At 40.9% G+C, this 20,756-nt stretch overlaps 1 protein-coding gene across 3 annotated transcripts in view; it reads right to left on the bottom strand.

Moving 5' to 3' along the window:
* robo3 (roundabout, axon guidance receptor, homolog 3 (Drosophila)) overlaps positions 1-19,569 on the bottom strand; it is a 515,549-nt gene extending 495,980 nt beyond the window's left edge. The window contains exons 1-2 of one of the 3 annotated variants that reach the window (XM_059639127.1): positions 19,460-19,569; positions 18,203-18,316 (exon numbers count right to left, since the gene is read on the bottom strand). Coding sequence is in view for 2 of the 3 variants with exons in the window: in XM_059639125.1 (XP_059495108.1) it covers positions 18,203-18,368 (166 nt within the window). In the remaining variant the exon portion in view is untranslated. Of the gene's footprint in view, positions 1-18,202; positions 18,779-19,459 lie in introns of those variants that run through there. The other 2 variants (XM_059639125.1, XM_048562049.2) reach the window with 2 other exon arrangements.
* Between the last annotated feature and the right edge of the window lie 1,187 nt (positions 19,570-20,756).

Here is a 20,756-nt window from a genome sequence, read left to right as displayed (position 1 = left end):
GATAAGGTGGTTTGGACTCCTGGGGTAAACAAAATGAGTCTTCCATGGCATGATAATGTAGAGGTTATAGTGGTCGACTCATTATCTGTATGTTGGACTAATAATCCAGCAGAGCTTGAATTCAGAAACCAATTTGAGTTCAGCTCCAAACTATGAAGATAAAAATCTGGTTAAAAATGACAATTGATTTGTTGGATTGTCATAAAACCTCACTCATGGAAAGAATCCTGTATTCCACACGTACACTGGCCTGTTAGTCTTAGCTCTGCATCAAAATACTTGACTCTTAACTTCCCCTAAATGACCTAGTAAGGCAATAGGCTCTGTGGAGACATGACCAGCAGCAAAGAGAAGGCCCATCAGCACCTGTTCAGGACAAACTGACATGGTGTTAATCTATTCAGCCCACAGTCTTATTATTTGATTAATTTTACTATAAACCATAATTCAATATGGTGCAAGGATAGGAAGAAGGAGATCAGAGAGTACAACGGCATCACCATAAAAAATATTAATTGCAGCCACTACCACCAACACCATCTCCACACCCTCCAACCATCTCTGATTCCCCTCTCTCTAAGGAATTGGAAAAGGATGAGGTGTCTCGTTACGTTCTTGTTAATTTGTCAAAAGTAACAAAGGATTCCGACTTTTTGTGGTTGTGCTGAACCATTTAAAGTCGGTTTGCTCCATGACTCAGCTCCAGAATGATTATGGGGGTATGTTTAATTCATCTCAAACTCCTCATGCCAGACATTGTTAAATTCTAACCAATGACACTCTGGAAGTACAGCTATAAGTTAAAAATTGCAAGTTCAAGCCCTACTCCTGAGTCTTGAGGACATAATGCAGACTGGTTCTTCACTGCAGTAATGTAAAAGTGCAGAACTGTCAGTGGTGCCACCTTTTATTTGAAACATTAAACCGAGGCCCAGGCTGCTGTTTTAGATAGATGAGAGACATCCCATGTCACCAGGTGAGAGCAGAGGGGTTAACCAGTGCTATGGCCAATATTTTCCTTGAGCAACATCAGTCAAACAGATTATCTAGTCATGTATCTCATGATGTTATGTTTCAACTCCTTTCCTTCATAAGGAAGGACTGTGATTTAACTTAAGCATGGTCACAGAGGGATGGCAACTATTTATCCGTTCACCAGCTGGAGTTAAAACCTTTAAAAAATAACCAGAGGAAAACAATCCACAGTTCTAAGGAAAAAGGCTAACTTTTACAGAATATCTCCTAAACATTTTACAGCCTGTTTTTTGAAATATACTTACCACTATAACGTAAGAAACAAGCAGCAAGCTGCTACCTTACGCTACGAAAGAGGAAATGGAACAAGATTCCAGTCTACAAATGAGGGCAACGGTTTGGCTTTGTGCAATTGGGTGGTTTTGTTTTTATCCATTTGTTTCTCCAAGAATATATGTTGCAAGATAGAGTCGATTGGATATTGGCAGAATGTGGACAGAACTGATCAATTCGGAATTGTCAATAACACGCTCAGTTTTTTAGAGTAAGATCTCATTGTAAACCAGCACACCACTCAGGCATCAGTGCATGCGCAACTTTCCTTGTCTGACAATTTGTCCATTTTATCCCTGCCTCCCCGGGGAATCTCATTGTCTGCTACAATTAAGTGGTGACAGGCCCATTATTGAGCTTTCCTTTAAATGAATAAGTTGGTTTGTTTGCTACATTAGAAACTTAACTCTTTCAGTTCTTATTAAACAGGATTATTGCAAAACAACTTCAAGCAATATTAGCTAATAACGCAGGCTATTAAGGTCAGAAGGTTGCAACCTATGATCAAAGAACATTAACACAATCTTAATATTCAAACATCACTTAAAATAAACAAGCTTGGTTGCATCTGAAATTTTTCAACAGATTTACAATGTATCCTACAGAGGGTATGAAAAACTCAAATTTGTTTTCTCTCTATACTATTTTAACACTTTTTATCTGAGTTTACAAAATGTTGGAGACAAGAATTAGCCTCCCAGCTTCTCCTGGTCTCCATGTCGGCTGATATTGTTAATAGTTGTCTCTGGAGGTGTCATTTCTCCCTCACTCTCTCTCCACTAAGTCAACAGACTTCTCATCACTCTTCAAAAAATCAACCTTTGACCCCAACATCTTTGTGAACTATCAGCCCATCTCCAACCTCCTTTTTCCTTCCAAAGTGTTTGAATGCATTGTTGTCTTGCAAATCTGTTTCAGGAAATCTCCCATGTTGGAAACCTTCCAATCAGATTTTCACTCCTGCCACTGTTCTGAAATAGTTACAATCAAAATCTCAAAATCACCCTTTTTGACAATGAGATGGAGGAATGTTCCATCCACTTCTGCAACCTTTAACATGATTAAACATACCAACTGCCTTGAACACGCCTCCTCTGCTGTCACTTCGGTCCCATTCATATACAGCGAATCATAGCTTGAACATCACCCGTAATGATTTTTCTACCTGCCCCCTCACCATTACTTGTGGTGTCTGCCAAGAATCCATGGCAAAGTATTCCTTCATTAAAATATTGGAAAGGCTGAAATAATTGCTTTGAGTCCCTCTTCCAAACTCTGCTGCCTGGTAATCAATGCCATCCTTATAACATGAACACCCAAGTGCTGGAGACAGAAACAGCAGTAGGCCCCACAGCCCTTTATCATCCTACTCCACCATTCAATATCATCAGGGCTAACTTTTAACTTCGACTCCAGTTTCCCATCTGTGTCCAAAATCTCTTCATTCTCTGAAAGTCTAAAAGCTGCCTGTCTGAGCCTTAATTACATTTTGGGATGGAGCAGTCATAACTCTCTGGGTAGAGAATTCCAAAGGTTCACAACCCTTTGAAGACATTTTCTCCTCAGCTCACTCATATCCTGGGACTGTGACCCATGTTTTACATTCTCCAGCTGGCTGAAACGACTTCATAATATCTTCTCAGTCCAGCCCCATCCTGTTTTGTGTAAGTGAAAAGGATCACTTTTCATTCTTCTAAACTGCAGAAGTTGGTTATCCAAATTACCCAGAATTCCATCCCAGCAGGCAATCGAATGAAACTTCTTCACTGTGCTGCCTTCGATCTATCTTTTTAAAAATGGAGACCAAAATTGTGCACAGTTTTCCATCCATATGATGCCAGCAAGACCTCTTTATTCCTATGTTCCAAACCCCTTTGCAATAAAAGCCAATATGCCATTTGCCTTACCCTTTTGCTGTGCCCACATGCTAACCTTCTGTGTTCCTTATATGGGCCCACCTATGCCTGCCTGAACATTGGCATTTACTAATTTCATGCCTTTTTTAGAAAAATTACTTTTGAACTCTTACAGCCAAAGTGAGTAACTCCACGTTTCCTCATATTATACTTTATTTACCACCTTGCAGTTCACTAATTTAAATTTCCCAGATATCTTTGCAATCTCTTTCTTCTTCACAGCCTGCATGTATATTTAACTTTGTATCATCAGCAAATTTAGATTCATCACTCTCTGTTCATCCAAGTCATTAACATAGATTCTCAATAACTGAGATCCTAACACTAAGCCTTTCAGTACCCCACTAGCCAGAGCATCAGCTTGAATACACCGTTTATGCTTACTCTTTGTCTGACAGCTGCCTGAAATGAAGCCAGTCTGTTCACAAACTTGGTGTCACATTTGATCGTAAGATAAGTTTTCAATGTCATACTGGCACCAACAATCAGATGATGCCCTTTTTCCGCTGTCATGTCATTGCCTGACTTCAATGCTGTTACAGATCACCGAGCTGCTGCAGATGTATTCATTCATGCATTTATTACCCCCAATCATGTCTATTTCACTGCATTTCTGACTGCCCTCCCATATTTTTGCCTCAACAAGGCACCCAAAATTCTGCTGCCTTTGGGATCAGAGACAATAGGAACTGCAGATGCTGGAGAATCCAAGATAACAAAGTGTGGAGCTGGATGAACACAGCAGGCCAAGCAGCATCTTAGGAGCACAAAAGCTGATGTTTCGGGCCTAGACCCTTCAGGGTTCATCCAGCCCCACACTTTGTTGTCTTCTGCTGCCTTTGTCTTACTTTGCACCATGTCCCATTCCCTTATCACCCACATTCATTGACTTACACTGTGGGTCTTGGTCAAGCAACATCCTGATTTTACTATCCTCATCCTTGTTTTCAAATCTCCAAAGCCTGGCCTCTTCCTATCCCTGTAATCTCTTCCAACCTAATAAATTCCAAGATATCCGCACTTCTCTAATTCTGTTCTTTTCAGCATCTCCAATTTTAACAACTCCATCATCTTTGGCCACACTTGCAATTTCCTTGGCCTAAGCTGTGGAAACACTCCCTACACTTCTCTGCCTCTCATCTCACTTTTCTTCTTCAAAAAATTTCTTAAAACGTGCCACTTTGCCCAAGCTTTAATTTGTCTGATTAACATCCCACGGTGGCTCAGTACTATCTTCTGTTTTATAGTAATTCTATGTTGAGCCTTGAGGTTGGTTTTTATTATGTCAAAGGTGTTGTGTACAAACATACTCAGTGGTTGTTGCTTTAGTTCAAGGGTGGAAATGTTCACAAGCGTAAACTGCTGCATTCCCTATCAACCTCTACAACTCGAAAGAACTGCTCAACTGAACAAAGCCTCGATCACTGGCATTCAACTGGGATGAAGAACACTACTGCCTGCTAAACTCTCAGAGGAGATATATATCTTCAACCTGAATGTACTTGCTCCCTTATTCCATTTAAAAGAAAGAAAGAGCTTGCATTTATATTGTTCAGGGACTCTGGGCATTTCAAAAACCTTCATAATCAATGAAGTACATATGAATTTTTTTTATCGTTGTTCGGTAATTGAATGTGGATGTTGCTGGCTAGGCTACTATTTATTAGACATTGCTCATTGTCCCAGGTAAGTGAGCTGCCTTCTTGAGCTGTTGCAGTACTCAGAATATAGGGAAACTAAATGCTTTTTGGGAGAAATTCCAAGGATTCTGACCCAGCCCAAGAGAAAGAACACCAAACACAGTTCCGAACCAAAGTGGAATGTGACTTGGAGTTTGAACTTGCAAGTGGCAACGTTCCTCTGCACCTGCTTCCCTCATTCTTCTAGACAGCAGGGTTTTCTGGTTTGGAGGGTGCTGTAGAAGGAACCTTGACATAATACTGCAGTGCATCCTGGAAATGATACACAATGATGTATCAACTGGAGTCAGTGGTGAATGAAGAGAATGTGGTGCCTAGCAAACGTGCTGCTTTGACCTGGATGGTATCAAGGTTCTTGTCTGTGGTTCAAGCTATATCATCCAGGAAAGTGGCAACACTCCATCACATTCCTGACTTGTGCCTAGTCGATGGTGGACAGGGATTGCAGATACAGGAAGTGAGTTATTCAATGTAGATTCCTAGCCTCTGACCTGCTGTTATAACCACAGTATTTATACAATAAGTTCAGTTCTATTCGGTTCAGTTTCTGGTCAATGAGAGCCATCAAGATGTTGATCATGGTGATGGCCATGCCATTGAATGCCAAGGGATTCTATCTTGTTGGATATGGTCATTACCTGGCATTGTATGGCATGAATGTTATTTGTCACTTGTCAGCCCAAGCCTACATGTTAAAAACCAAAACAACTGCGGATGTTGTAAATCAGGAGCAAAAACAGAAGTTGCTGGAAAAGCTCAGCAGGTCTGGCAGCATCTGTGAGGTAAAAATCAGAGTTAACATTTCAGATCCAGTGACTAAGGAAGGGTCACCGGACCCAAAACGTTAACTTTGATTTTCCTTTACAGTTGCTGTCAGAACTGTTGAGCTTTTCCAGCAATTTCTGTTCAAGCCTACATGTTATCCAATTCTTGCTGGATTAGGACGGAGAATGCTTCAGTACTTTAGGAGTCACACATGGTTCTGAACATTGTGCAGTCATCAGCGAACATCCCTATTTCTGATCTTCTGATGGAGGGAAAGCCATTGATGAAGCAACTGATGATGGTTCAGTCTAGAACGTAGATTGTGGGGATGTCTTGCAGTGATGCCCTGGAGCTGAGGTGATTGACCTCCAACAACCAAGAAAATCCTTCCTTTTGTGAGGTAGGACTTCAAACAGCACAGAGTTCCTGTTACAATTTAGGTAACAGCACAGCCAGTTTATGCGCTGCAAGATAATCAGTGATCTGACTGGTGATCTTTAGGGATAAATCCTGGCCAGGACACAGGACAGAACTCTTCTGTTTCTCAAAGCACTGTCTGCATTACCACACAATCTGTGTTATACAAGAATGTATGTCAGCCATATCCCCAAACCTATCTATCCTGTACCATGGCCTATGTTGCTTTTGATGGCTTAAAATTGAATAATTTTAAAAAAGCAATTTTAGTTCTGAGTTAAGTACTAAGAAATGTTGAATGGAAAACCTTTCATTTTGTACAAATTTGAGGGTTTCTGCCCTCCTTTCCACTCCCTCCCCCCCAAAATCTGGGATTATAAATTTTCTTTTAGCTGAGTCATGTATGTATTCTGCCTGAGTCTCTCTCTCTCTCTCTCTGAGCAGGAGCTGGCTCAGTGCAGCAGCTTTCTGATGAAGGGTCTAGGGCTGAAATGTCAGCCTTTGTGCTCCTGAGATGCTGCTTGGCCTGCTGTGTTCATCCAGCTTCACACTTTGTTATCTTGGATTCTCCAGCATCTGCAGTTCCCATTATCTCTCTCAGCAGCTTTCAATGTTGTGCTAATATGCAGCCCACTAGAGCCATGCTGCTGTTGATTTTTCCCCTCCTCCAACTGCCACTCCCACCCCCTCTTTCCAGGGGGGTAATCATCTCACTGAGTTGTGAGGTGATCTATTGACCAATAATGTCTTAACATGCAAGATTCTTTTGTCATAGAGGGATTTTGTTTGAGTGACAGCATCTTTTGCAGGTGGATCATTGAAATCAGAGAGAGTATTCAAAAATCTTGAAAGGGTTTGGAAGAGTGAGGACACCGGGTTATAGTCCACTCAAACTGCTGTGACACATTTTGCTTTTACATGCATGTTGTACTGTGGAACTCTGGACAGTGATGGTAGAGGCTGGAATGATATTTTTATCACATGGCTGACCAGGAATCCCTCCCAATCTTACCTTTTTCCATTCTCGAGGGAGTAGCGGTACTGATAGTGAACTTGTTTGGTCAGGTTCTGAACACACTTTGTTTGGCCGTTGAGACTTGGTGTGGGACCTGAACCTGGAGCTTCAAGATGAGAAATGGGAACATTACCCACTAGACACAAGACCTCTCGCTTTGACAGAATAAATGAGGAGAAATTGGTTCAATAGTATTGGAACTCACGTTGTCTGGATTCCAATGCTATTGAACCATTTTCTTCTCAATTATTCTGTCAAAGCAAGAGGTCTTGTGGCTAATGGATAGCTTTCCCATTTCTGAGCTAGAAGCTCCATCATCTGACGTGACTTAAGGAAACAAAACGTTATGCAGTAACTTGTTATAATTTGTAATGTGCTGTCTTAAAGTGTATTGGAAGTATATTCAATAATAACTTTCCAAAGGGAATTGAAGAAATAATTGAAGGAGATGAACAGGGACATGGAGAAGAAGTGGGGCTGTTTACTTTTTGAGAGTCAGCACAGCACACTGGCCTGAATAACTTACTTCCATGCTGTTTCATTCTAGGATTCAATGGCAGGCACTCCAAGCAATTGAATGACAGGTGGTTGGGGTGATTTGGATTTATATCACACCTTATCTATATCAAACATCCAAATCATTTCAAATACTGTGGATTATTTGGAAGAATGGCACGGTGGCTCAGTGGTCAGCACTACTGCCTCACAGAGTCAGGGACCCGGGTTCAATTCCATCCTCAGATGATTGCCTGTGTGGAGTTTGCACATTTTCCCCACGTCTGTGTGGATTTCCTCCCACAGTCCAAAGATGGATTCACCACACTAAATTGCCTGTAGTTTTCAGGGTTGTACAGATTAGGTGGGTTGTAGAGAGATGGGTCGGTGTGGACTTGTTGGGCCGAAGGGCCTGTTTCCACACTGTGGGGATTCTATGAAGATGAACATTGAATGCTGGAGCCATGTTATACACTATCACAAGGCCATGTATTGAGATGATTGGTCAATCCCTTGCTGGTGTTGCTTGAATGAGCAATTTGGGCAGGATAGTGATATTAGTTTGTTAAACAGCTGGGCAGGATATCCCATCCATAAATGCCAGCAGGAGGGGTGGATTGGCTTCTCAGAAAGATAAAGGAATTATTTACGGGGTGTTTGGAAATGTCCCAATTTGGCTTATCAGTGCTGATGTGACAATAGCTCCGATGAAATCAAGGTGGCATGGAGAAAAGGGAACATTATAATCACTTTATACTTGCATTACTAGAACCACAGTGTGGAAAATGACAAGGATTTATTTTTAGTGTTGCAGCATTGTACAGATTCTATTTTCTGCCACTTATGTTTACTTTGTGGAAACTTTACAGCCATCTATCTATCCCCCTGTACCAATTCTCTGACATTTGTCACGAGACAGGAAAATGTTTTGCATTCAGATAAAACCTCTTGATATGCTCAGGTCATCTCAATGCACTTCGCAAACATTTAATTGCTCTTAAAGTGTAGTCATCATTCTAAAGTAGAAAATGCTATCAATTTAGCAGTGAACTTGCTCCTAGCAAGTTCCGCAAATTATACGTTATAACCAGATAATCTTTTGATTATAAGCATAAACCAGCATTTATCTCCCATCCCCAACTGCCCTTGAGATGGTAATGGTCGGCTGGTTTTTTGGACTACTGCAATCCATTAGATAAATATTGAGCAGGACACTGAACATATCAGCCTGCTCTCCTTCATATAGTATCATAGAATCTTTTACATTTATCAAAGGGAAGGGATGGATCTTTGGTTTAAAGCATATCTGAATGATAGGAAGTGGTTAAAGGGTAGCTAGTTTGCCCATTGATAAAGCTGAAGCTAAGGTTCCTTCTGTGCTCTAAAGGCTAAACCACCCGTATTATTTAGGAAAGAGCCATAATTTTGTAAGTCTTAAAAAGAACACAGCTTCAACTGTGTGTCCATTTCATATTGACAGATGTCAAGTGGGTCAAAGGTGAAGGTGTTGCAATCTGTTTTGGTCCCACTGGGCTAATGACTGCAATACTGTTAGCCTGTGGTACATGGTGGATGTGAGGTAGGAAAACATTAGGCTGGACTAACACATCACTCTCCTCCACAAACTCAAACAGTCTGCCAGCATTACACACCTTGGTAAGAGGCAGGTGAATAGCTGGCACAATGGACCCATTCTTCAGTATAAATTACTATCTGTGAGGTAGCAAATTTATAAGAAATTGAAAGGTTTGGTGCAAGCCATTCAATCCACTGTACCTGAGACAGCACTTTTGATCGAACGATCTAAATGATTACATTTCTTTCCTGAGAGTTGTGCAAATGTTTGCTTTTCAATTATCTATAAAATCCTCCTTCTAATGTATAGAACTATTGAATCTGCTTCTAACATCCAAGTAGAAAATTCAGGCACATCATTCCCAATCACAACAGCTTGCCATGGAAAATAAATGTAAAATTTACATTTGCTCTTCCGCAGCAACATTGAGGCCTGCCTGATTTTTAATTTGTATTTCTGTTCGAAAGACATTCTGCCTACCATACTACAGGCCGTGTGTTCAAATGATTGGCTAACTAAATCAAACAACATGCTCCTTTGGGTGTACACATCAGGCAGAGTACTCAAACAATCTGTACTTGCAAAATCTGGCACAAGATGTCTATTGTCAGATGTGATTTGGTGCAGACAGTACCTGCTGAACATGCATGAGTGTACAAATTGTTATACTAACAAACAATTTAAGATAATTTGCCGAGTTTGTAACTTATACTTTCTAGAAGTGGCATTCATTCATATAGGGATAACAAGGTGTAGAGCTGGATGAACACAACAGGCCAAGCAGCATCAGAGGAGCAGGAAAGCTGACGTTTCGGGCCTAGAGTACTATCTCTGAAACAACTCATTCATTTGTTGCGATCAATTCTCTGGATACAAAAGGAGTATGTTTAAACCTTTACCTTTGTGAACTAAATGGAAGCATGGAGAGATTATAGTCACCTGCAGCTTTCTGCATTGCAACACCTTTGCCAATCAAAATTGGCTTACAAGCCAATGCGTACCTTTTCCCCTGTGCTATGAATTGTTCTGATGGTTTGAAATTTGGCATTCCTGCGCTTATCGCAATGAATGGAAGATAAATCCTTCAGCAATATTTGTCTCTTTTCCAAAATATTCAGGTTTTATAAAGATGGTGTCAGCCAGCAATCTCATCTTTGATTGACCATGCTACTTCCCGACAGTATTAAATTGCAATTTAAAACATAATGTAGGAAATATAATCACTGGTGCGGTGGTATCACTATGGCCTCAGTTGTGTTACTGACCCTTTCTGAGAGAAAACTATCCAGGTGTCTTCCTGAATGTGTGACAGGAGTAGAAGCATCACCCTTAAATGTCTCTAAAACATTTGCATTCCAAACATCTACTGCTGCCAATGGCCAACTCATAGTGAGTCTAAGGTAAACACTGTCCATACAATGGATGGAAAACAAATTGGTGCCAGTGGCAAATTTTGGGAATGGTGGGATAGGATCAATTTCAAATATTTCTGGGCCAGGGTTAAAACCAAAGTAGGGTGTGCACATGTGTGTTTGTGTGCATGCGTGTGTGTCTGTGTGCGCATAAGATTGTGCGTGTGCATCTGTTTTTGTGTGTGTGTGTGCGTGTGTGTGTGTGTCTGTGTGTGTGTGTGAGAGAGAGAGAATGAGTGTGTCTGTGTGTGTGATTGTGCATGTGCGTGTGCATGTGTGTGTGAGATTGTGTGTATGTGTGTGTGTGCATGTGTGTGAATGGATGTGTATGTGTGTGACAGAGATTGTGTGTGCATGTGTTTGTGTGGACATGTGTGTGCATGTGTGTGTGAGAGAGTGAGAGATTTGTGTTTGAGAGTGAGAGATTATGTGTGTGTGTGTGAGGGAGAGAAAGAGAGATTGTGTGTAAGCTATTGTCATTGTTGAAAATTCATTCAAAGCTAAAGGAACCTCAATGCTTACCACCAGTGTGTTATCAAGCACTGGAGCAATTGGGAGAAATGGAGATAAAATATCGACTTCAGGCAGCAGGTTTGCTATCTGGAATTTTTCAGATAACTCACTCAAAACAAAAGCCTAGCTGGAACCTATCTCATGGGATTCAAGATCCAAGTCCCAAGAAAGAAAACAGGACTTCAATTTAACTCTTTGTTGATTTTTCAATAATAGTCCATTTTTTAATGGAAATTATAATTTGCACCCTTTGGGTATGATTATTAATGAGGACATTTGAAGTCATTTTCCAAACAGTTTCAAAAGCATGAATTATCAGAATCTTCGAATTGAAAAGTCTGTTCTGGTTTAAGAGTTAAGGTGAATTTGCTTGTCGATATCACCTCTGGCATCAGGTCAGATGCTGAGACATCAGTTTTATGTTGACTTTGGTACTCCAACTTCTGATGTCGCCATAGTGATAGACATTTGAATTATAATGCGCACTCATTTTGGCAAATCAGCAGCCTTGACTTTTAACCTCAGGAATAGGAACAAGCTTTCAGATTACAATCAGTCCATTTGCATAACACAAAGAGACGTTGGTGCTTGCGAGCCTCTGGCGTGTCTGTCAAAAAAAGAGAGTTTGCCCGTTAGCAGATTGCAAAATATCAACGGTGCTTGTAATGGGACAGCAAGGGAGCTGACGCTGCCAAGAATAAAGGTAAGCAACGCTTTCAGGTAAAGAACTCAATGATATCCTGATGATTCCGTCAGCTTTGAACCCCCTCAGTAACACTTCAGTAGCAGTGAGGCATCTGTCTGCAGAATACACCAGGAACTCATGTCTGCTAGAGAAAGCCTGATCTCTGAGACCACAAGCTAAGAATCTTTTCTGAAAATTATAGTTGGCCAGAACTCATAGCCCAGCCTCAAACTTTTGAAATGGAGATCAATCTCCACTTACTGACAGGGGACTGGACAGTTTGAGGCTATTTCTTCTAGAAAGGAGAGCGCTTGGAAGGTGGACGACTAAACTTCATTAAAATTATGAAACAGTTCGGCTTAATCGATCAAGCTGTGTTTCCACTTGCAGACTGGCCAAAATGAAAGGCTAAAGTAGAACACAGTCACTATCAAACTACAAGGAATTGAGCAGATTATTTTCCCATTTGTTGGCTAGAATATGCTACCTGCTACCACAAGGTGAAGGACACAACGTATTTAAGTGTAAGTTAGATCAGTGCAGGAGAAAGGGAACTATAAGGAGTTGAAGGATATACTAGTAGGGTGAGATGAATAGAGGGTGGGAGGAGGGTCATGTGAAACATAAGCCAGCAGGTCTGAATAGGTTGTTACATTGCTGTAAAACGTATATGCTCCTGCACAAATGATCAGAATTACCAAATTACCAGACCAAGTGAAAGTATTCCGAAAATGTCCTGTACAAGCCCACAACCCTGCCATGTCTTACAAAAATGACAATTCTGTCACTTGTTTCAACTTCTACTTCAGGTTACATTTTGAATTTTTTTATTCTTCCTTTCCTTCTTTGTGAAGACAATCACAATGAGGCCTTGGGATGGGTGGGTGTCAAGCACTCTCCTACAATTCGTCAAAAGTGAGTTCTGCACTTGTAAGCCTGACTGGCATGAGCTAGCAAGCTGGGCCCCAGCCTGCCCTTGCCTGGCATGCACATGTGCATTCCTTTCAGCAGGGGGCAACAGCTAGCAGTCAGGGGCAAGAGAACTTGGCCATTGAAGCTAAAGCCAACTGTTTGACCATCATCACAAATGCCTCTTCAGCCAACCACAAACCCACCAAAACAACCCCCCCCCGCCCACCACAAACCCTTCCCCATCACTATAACCCATTTCCCCACCACCACAACCCAGTACTCATTACCACAACTCACTCCCTGATCACCACAACCCCTCCTCCATCATCACAACCCATCCCCATCGCCACACCTACATCGCCCCATGATTACAAACCCTCACCCATCACCACAGACACAACCACAACCCCATGATCACAACCCCTACCCCATCACAATCCCATCCCCCATCATTATAACCTATTCCCCATCATTACAATCCCATCTCCCATCATTACAACCTCATCCCCATCATTATAACCTATTCCCCATCATTACAACTCCATCTCCAATCCCCACAAACTCTCCCTCATCACCACAACCCCTCCCCCATCATCACAATCCCTTCCCCATCTTTGCAACCACTCCCCCAACACCACATCGCCCTCCTCATCATCACAATGCACGCCCCCATCACCACAACCCCTCTCCCCCAATCATTACAAATTCCCAATATCAGCCAACATGGATTACCAGAGCTGGCTAACTAAGAAAGAACTGGTATCATGTTTACATTTTTCAATTGACCTGTTCAGATGTTATGACACCCTCTGAAGCAAGTTGGTCATGAATCAGACCTCCTGGCTCAAGATGTATAATGTAAATTCCTGTTACATCTTCATTATATTCCAATGTCCTTTACACACTCAGTGGATTATTTTGGAGCTGTGATCAACTTGAACACAGTTCCTTTAAAAAGCAAAGTAATAAAAGTAGTTAATGCGCTTTCGACAAGTATTTTGGTGATAAAATTGTAGGCCTGGATGCTGGAGCGAATTCCTGCCCTTCCTCAATGTTATCCCATGGGATCCTCAGTGCTTACCTGACCAACTGGTTCATTTAGATAGACTCTTAATTATCGTCTGATCCAAAGGACAGACTGTGCAACACTCCCTCAGCATTGCAAAGGACCAGCAGCTGAGGGTGCGAGATCCTGCTGCAAGTCTAACCTTCTGACCCAGAGTAAATAGTACAAACAACTGCCACAAGCTGACACAACATCATGCTTGGCTGATGCTGCTCCATTCCTCCATGTGCAATTGTTTCACCTCTACACTAATCTCAGGTCCAGCACAGTATCAATACATCGACATAGAAAATCCTAATGAACTTTATATAAAGGAGTCATTGAGAGATTGATAATCTATACCTCTCTGCAAATTGCATTATTTTGTACTTAAAAGGAGCCTTTCCATTTAAGGGCTGAAACTATACCTTTCACATGAATATGATTCGCAGCTTTATAAATAGAGTCATTTGGGCCAATTTTAATTGCAAGCTAATGGCTTTAGATTGAGTTAAAAGTTCACTCAGAAGACAAAAGCGAGGGACTTTCGCAAAACTTTCATAAAAGTCTGGTTGGGTCCCAGCCAGAGTATTATGTTGGGCACGAGCCTTTGGAAGGGTATCAGAAACTTAGGGAGGATGCAGAGGCAATATACTAGAATGGTGGCTGGGATTTGTAATTTTAGCTATGTAGAGAGCCTGAAGAAGCTGTGAATTTTCTCCTTATACAGCATTTTGTTATGAACTTTCAACAAAGATTTGGATTAAAACTGTTGGGTAGGTGGGAGGAAATTTTTAAGGCCATAAGTAGGGAAATGGGATTAATTAGATAACAATTTCACAAAGACACAATTGGCCAAATAGTTTTTCTATACTCAGAAGCATATATGATTCTATTCAATGAAACAAAGGATATATTTTAGTCTGTGGTGAAAATATGTGTGATATTAACAAATATCTTCACAACTCAACTTTATCCAACTCATTAATTTCCTCAGTGTAATGCCAATGTAACATTTTTTAAGTGCATAATTCTATTTTACGGAGGAAGTACTTCATTTTCTTACTTCATGCATCTGTCTTTTAGAAATTGCATTGTCTATGTCAGCAATCATACATTTTCACATAATATATATAACCTAACTTCTTTGCATTGATATGATTCCATTGCAAGTCACCAACAACAATGACAGTAGAGATAAAAGTGAACCCAGGTAAGAGAGAAAAGATAGAGAAAGGGCTATGTTTTAAGTCTGTCTCCAGTGTACGATTTTATTCAGCCAATCCTTCTGTTCTTTCAGACCTATTTATGGTTAGGAAAGCAGCTGGAAATCTGAAATTATAGCAGCAGGAAAAGGCAAAAAGTGCATTGTCCTTTGGAAGTGATAAGAAGGTTAATGTTTACAGTGGAATCATCTGGCAGATCAGGACAATTATTAACTAACTGTGCCTTCCAAAAAAATTGTTTCAATTGTTAACAGGTGTGCCTATTTTAGAGCATGCCAGAATTAGAGGGCACAAGCTGGTGACTAATTTGTGCCAAATGCTGCACTACAGTCAGAGTAGAAGCTGAGGTCAGAATCTCAGCACAGAAAGTATACAAGGACAACTGTAATGGCTTCTGCTTCAGAGCCAACTTATTCCCCTCCTCTCCCAAAATCCTTGTTAGTTGTGCAGGTGAGAAAAACTCGCCTTACCTTATTGACCATCCTTTATGTGCATATGCAGATTGCAATTTAGACTATTCAACTGTGGGGAAACTGAAAGTAACCCTGTCCTGATCTGCTGTACACGGGCTGTTTAACAGGAGTCACGGGAGGACAGTCAGAAGTGGGAACCCCAGACAACTAGTCAGGCATTGTCTGGAAAACTATAGTTCTTTAACATGTGTCTAAGCTCAGATCATTCAATATAACGCAGAGGATTGCATGTACAAGCTTCCCTGGTTCATAGGTTCAGTACCACACTGAGCATCCATTACTGAACTATAGGTGAATCTCCCTTTTTTAAGAGGTTGAGGATAGTCCCTTTAAAGAAAGATGATTTTTCCCCAATCTAACACAATTTTGTATTCTTGCAAGCAATGTGTTCTGGTCAGTAAATTACAAACAACTCTCCAATATATCTGAGGCAGTCTACAGTTAGGAAAAAATATTCTCTTCCAATTATTTTATAATATCATTTTATCAAAATATCTAGTACAAGAAGATCCTGGTGGGTCCCAACTAAACAGCATTTACTTAAGTAAAATGAGGGCTAACTCTTTGACAGCTACATAAGCAGTTCTTTCTTCATCATAATGATGATCACAAGACTAGACGCTCAATTTATTCAAAGAATACAATTAGCAAAGATTTGCTCTTTGCATTTATAATGTTCAGGGTATTATGTTTCCCTGCGCTTTTCTTTGTTTTCATTGAAACAGGATTAATCATTTGCTTACTGAAGGCAATTGGGGAGAATTTTGACTTTTTTTGGGATGAAGTTTGGTCATCACATCACTGCATGGAAAAAGAAACAATGTCTGACAGTGTAGTAATTAACTTATGTATGGGTTCAATACATTTTGCATAAAATGCGGGTTTTACAGCACAATGACCAATTCTATATCATTGTTCATTACAGCACACAAGGTTCCAACCATTTTCCTTTCCTCATATATACCTGTCCATCCCGACTTGAATGCATTTATGTTATTTGTCTCAACTACTCCATAAGCTAAAAGACTTACATTTATATAGCACCTTTCATATCCTCAGACTATCCGTGATTTTACAGTCAGTAAAGCGCTTTTGCTGTAACATATGAAAATTGACAGCCAATTTGAGCACAGAAATTTCACCCAAACACTAAAATGTTAATGACCATATAAACTGCTTTAGTGATGTTGATTGAGAGTTAAATATTTGTTGAGGAAACAATCTAGCTAGTTCCACACTGTAATGTTAGCACTTCATACAAGTCTTGCAGTGCAATTATTTAGTTATGTAGGTGAGAACAGCAGACGATGTTTTAATACCGTTGACTGGGCTCGGGATGTTGATTGGGGCTGAGGTGAAGCTCCTTTTGTCTGGATTGACAGCGAGTAGATTTGATTGACTGCTGGTGGATTTTATTGGCTGGTAGTGGTCATGTTGGGGGAGACGCCGAAGGCTTCCATCTGAATTCAGTTCCCATCTGAGTCAGACTGAGTTAATGCAGTTTGCAAAAACTCCTGTTACAAGCCTCCTCACCACTCTCCACCTAACTCTCCCTGAGCTAAAACTATTCAACATGGTTTTATCTCACAAATTCGTGAATATTCTTCAAAATGTTTGGCGGTGCCCCTTGTTTCACCAAGTGTTCCCTGAAATGGTAGGCACCATGCCAACCCAGTGCCACTGGAAGGTTTATATTTGTTCCAGGGCTTCTTTTTACACTTTATGTTAGTTACATCACTCATCATCTATCATTGTAGCAGTCTGAAAATAAACATCTTATCCATGTATCACCACACCTCTGTTTTCTCACCAGATCTATGAAGGCTTTGCAAGATGTGTTGCCAACATAGTGATGCCTTTAAGAATGAGTTGGCTTTTTTCCTCCAGAAAAGAAAATCTAAATCCCTTCTGCATACTAAGGTGTTCCCTGGTGCATAGTTTTAAACACAGGTATGTTCATGTCAATTGGACTCTGCAGAGTCTAGGATATACTATAAGGATGAGAACAGAGATAATGTTTCAAAAGGTCACAGCCACACAGCCAGCAGTCACGCTAAGGACCTGGTACAGCCAACCCACAGACACATAAACCGCCAATAAAACGCAACATTATTATGATAATATTAAAATTTACACCTTCAATGTAGAAAAAAAGTTAAGAATTATTCATGAAATACAGCTGGAAATTGATTTTTAATTAGATTTTTATTACTGTTCTCAATCCTGAGAAAAATGGGATAATGCTTGTTCTGAAAAAAAATTAAACTGATATAAAATGCAATCAATGAATATTTCATAACAATAAAACCTTTGAACAATTCTAATCATTCTAATAGGTAGGGATTCAGGCAAGTCACTTTTTTTCTGTAAAGATAGACCACCATAGGAATGCGATTTACCCGAATCAGGGTTTCGCTGGAAGCAAAAATAAAATCACAGCTCAAGTGATTGCCTCTGAATGTACTTAGACTCTTTGAGCAAGTCCCTTTGAAATCATCCGGGCCCTGAGAGCCAACTTAACGGTCTCAAGTTGTCTGCTCACGGGGTTCCAAACTCGAATCAAACTGCAGCGTCTTGATTTCGCTTCTGTTGAACAGTGTCACATCATCGAAAGTTTACTGAGCCCGAGCTCCTCGCTCTAACTTCAGACTGTTCAATGCATTAAGATACACATTCACAGAGTGCACCCCGCCACCAACTAACCGCTTGTTTTATTATTAGCATCATTTACAAGGCCCACTCACCGTTTACATAAGTCAGGTTTCCAATGTCTGTGAGGTTATCACCGAAACTGGACAGGCTGCCGTTGAAAGCGAAGAGCGGTTCGGTGGAGTTAACGGAATCAGCCGAGATGGAATCTGCAAAAAGATTCATCTGTAGCAGGGTCTTCAGCAGGTAGCGCAACATCATGATTATGCATTAGTTTTGTTTTGTTCTCACATGTATATATTTTGGGGGGAAAATGTCAGAGGGAGGGAGAGACAATGGTCTGGAATGTCTTCAGTGGCAGTTCAAATAACTTCAGTTTGTGCTGTCTACAAGCAGGCAGTCAGCTCACTGAGCTTAGCGCGGCACTGATAGGGTTTTTTCACTTCTCCCTCGCTGCTTTCTCTTTCAGTCTCCGCATTTCTCTTCCTCTGAGTCTCTGGAGAGGATTGTTGGGGGGGGGGGGGGGGGCGGTGTACGAATAGAATAGTGGTGGAAGCAGAAACCAGGTGCCCGCACCAATAAATGTTTAATTATGAGATTAATAAGGCTCCCTGGAGAAGAGGAGAGCGTTGTGAAGCATTGCACATCGCACTGCAACCCTGCTTGCTGAATTGAGAGTGGAGGATGATGGTGGTAGGAGGGAAATGTAACCCCCCAGCATTGCAACTCGCCACAAATTCCAGCTTAATGAGAGATAGGGGAGGGCAGCAGCAGACTGGGGACCTGTTCCCGTTCCTATTCTTTGCTGAAAACTTTAATTCTACTTCAGACAGATTGCAATGTACATAGGTCCCTTCGCTCACTTCTCTTTAGCACCCAAGCAGTGTCCTGGCGCTATTACACTCGTCCTCCCCCCCCCCCCCCCCCCCCGCCTCCCCAAACCAGTATCGTTTCATTCTAGAATGATAATTATTATCCTCACTGAAACAAAAAAAAATCCTAGAGTGAACCGGGCCCCTGTCACATTCTGATTTTCTTTAATATTTACGTTTTTTTTCAATTGGCATTGCCGTTTACATCTGTCCGAGCAGCCCCCGATAATTACATTTCATATCCCCACCTCAGGTACTGCATCACACTTTGTGACACTTGCCAAATCTCCATCATGTTAAAATTATTTAAAACGGGACAAAATTGCAGCATCAAGGCGAATGCATGGTTTTCTAATTTGCATTTTGTTTAGGTGATCAACTTCCCTTTGAGTTTTCTCCCTCCAACCTTAGTTCTCTCTCTCTCCTCCTCATGTTGTCCACAATTCTAATACTGGAGTTCCGCTTCCAGAAACATCTTACCCTATATCTGAGGGAACCTCGCCGAGAGTTTGCACTTTCTTTTCATCAGCAAGTGTGACTCCTCCACATTTAGCCTTTTGGTACCAGGACCCGGAAGAGCTCAATTGCTTTGCAGAGGGAGGAAATTAACTGTTTTTAAATCTCTTTAGTTCCAGTGTGACATTATCCGATATCTTATTCCCTGCTTCATGTCTTAAATTCCCACTTAATTTGTCTCTCTTTTTAAATCTTGCGTTTTGTTTTGGCCACTGATGTGCATCTATCCTCAAGCTGTGTTCACTGCCACGCTGATGCTTGTCCACTAGGGGTCACGATTCATACAGTTTTCGACAAAAGAGCCTTCGATGAAATTGAAACAGCCAATGTGTAGCTCCATCTGGAATTAATCTTTGCACCTAGTTAAAACTGAAATGTCCATTTCGTTTTCACGCTGGCCTATTCTAAACTATAATGTAATACAATGCATCGAGATTCCAATTCTAATTAATTGCAAAAAAGAAAATCGTAAGTTGTAAAAGATGTTGCCCCTGGCTCAGAGTATCATGACTTGCTTTTCTAAAAAAAACAAAAGCTTTATTTCATTTCTCCTCTTTTCCGTGCTGCAGATTTCAGATTCTACATGCCATCTATTCACCCAACTAAATGGCTACCCTTCACCTGCATGCTCTTGCAGTGGAGTGTCAGGAGGCTATTCCTCTTGGTAAGCATCACAATTCTACCCTGGCATTTCCTACCTCTACCACTGGAGGGCTATATCTTGCTCCCATTGCTGAATCTGCAACGTCTAGTTAATCAGTCATTTAATTGCTGGAAAGGTACATTGAGCTATCAATATTAAGTATTTGCTGACTGTGTCCTTGTCTTTTGCAGGATAAGGGTTGCCCCATCATGCCTGGCTCACACCACAATAAGTTGGACCAACATAACTAAATGTTCTCTCCTCTGATAATCTGTCCATGCCCCCAGAAAATGCCACAAAATCTCCTGAGAGATCCAAACAAAATAAATATAAATAGAATGATAATAGAGTGAAACTACTTAAGAAAGATTTTCTCCTACAATTTAACCAAGCTCAGGAGGTCAGATGGACCAAGTGTTGTCTGTAAAGACACAACTACTATACAATTAATTTCTTTATGATACAATCTCTCCCACATGAAGATCAAACACTTTGAAATATCGGGCACTGGGCTAGTGCAGGTAGGACGTGTTTTGGGTGTTCAGGAAATGAAGAGAGTAAACTAGAGAAATGCAATTAGCTGATGCTCAATAAGACATGCTGTTTGACAGAAGGATT

This window comes from Stegostoma tigrinum, chromosome 32 (genome assembly GCF_030684315.1).
Source record: "Stegostoma tigrinum isolate sSteTig4 chromosome 32, sSteTig4.hap1, whole genome shotgun sequence".
Classification (NCBI taxonomy): domain Eukaryota; kingdom Metazoa; phylum Chordata; class Chondrichthyes; order Orectolobiformes; family Stegostomatidae; genus Stegostoma; species Stegostoma tigrinum.
The sequence above is the reverse complement of the archived record's forward strand: the minus strand, read 5'-3'. Positions and strand labels throughout refer to the sequence as shown.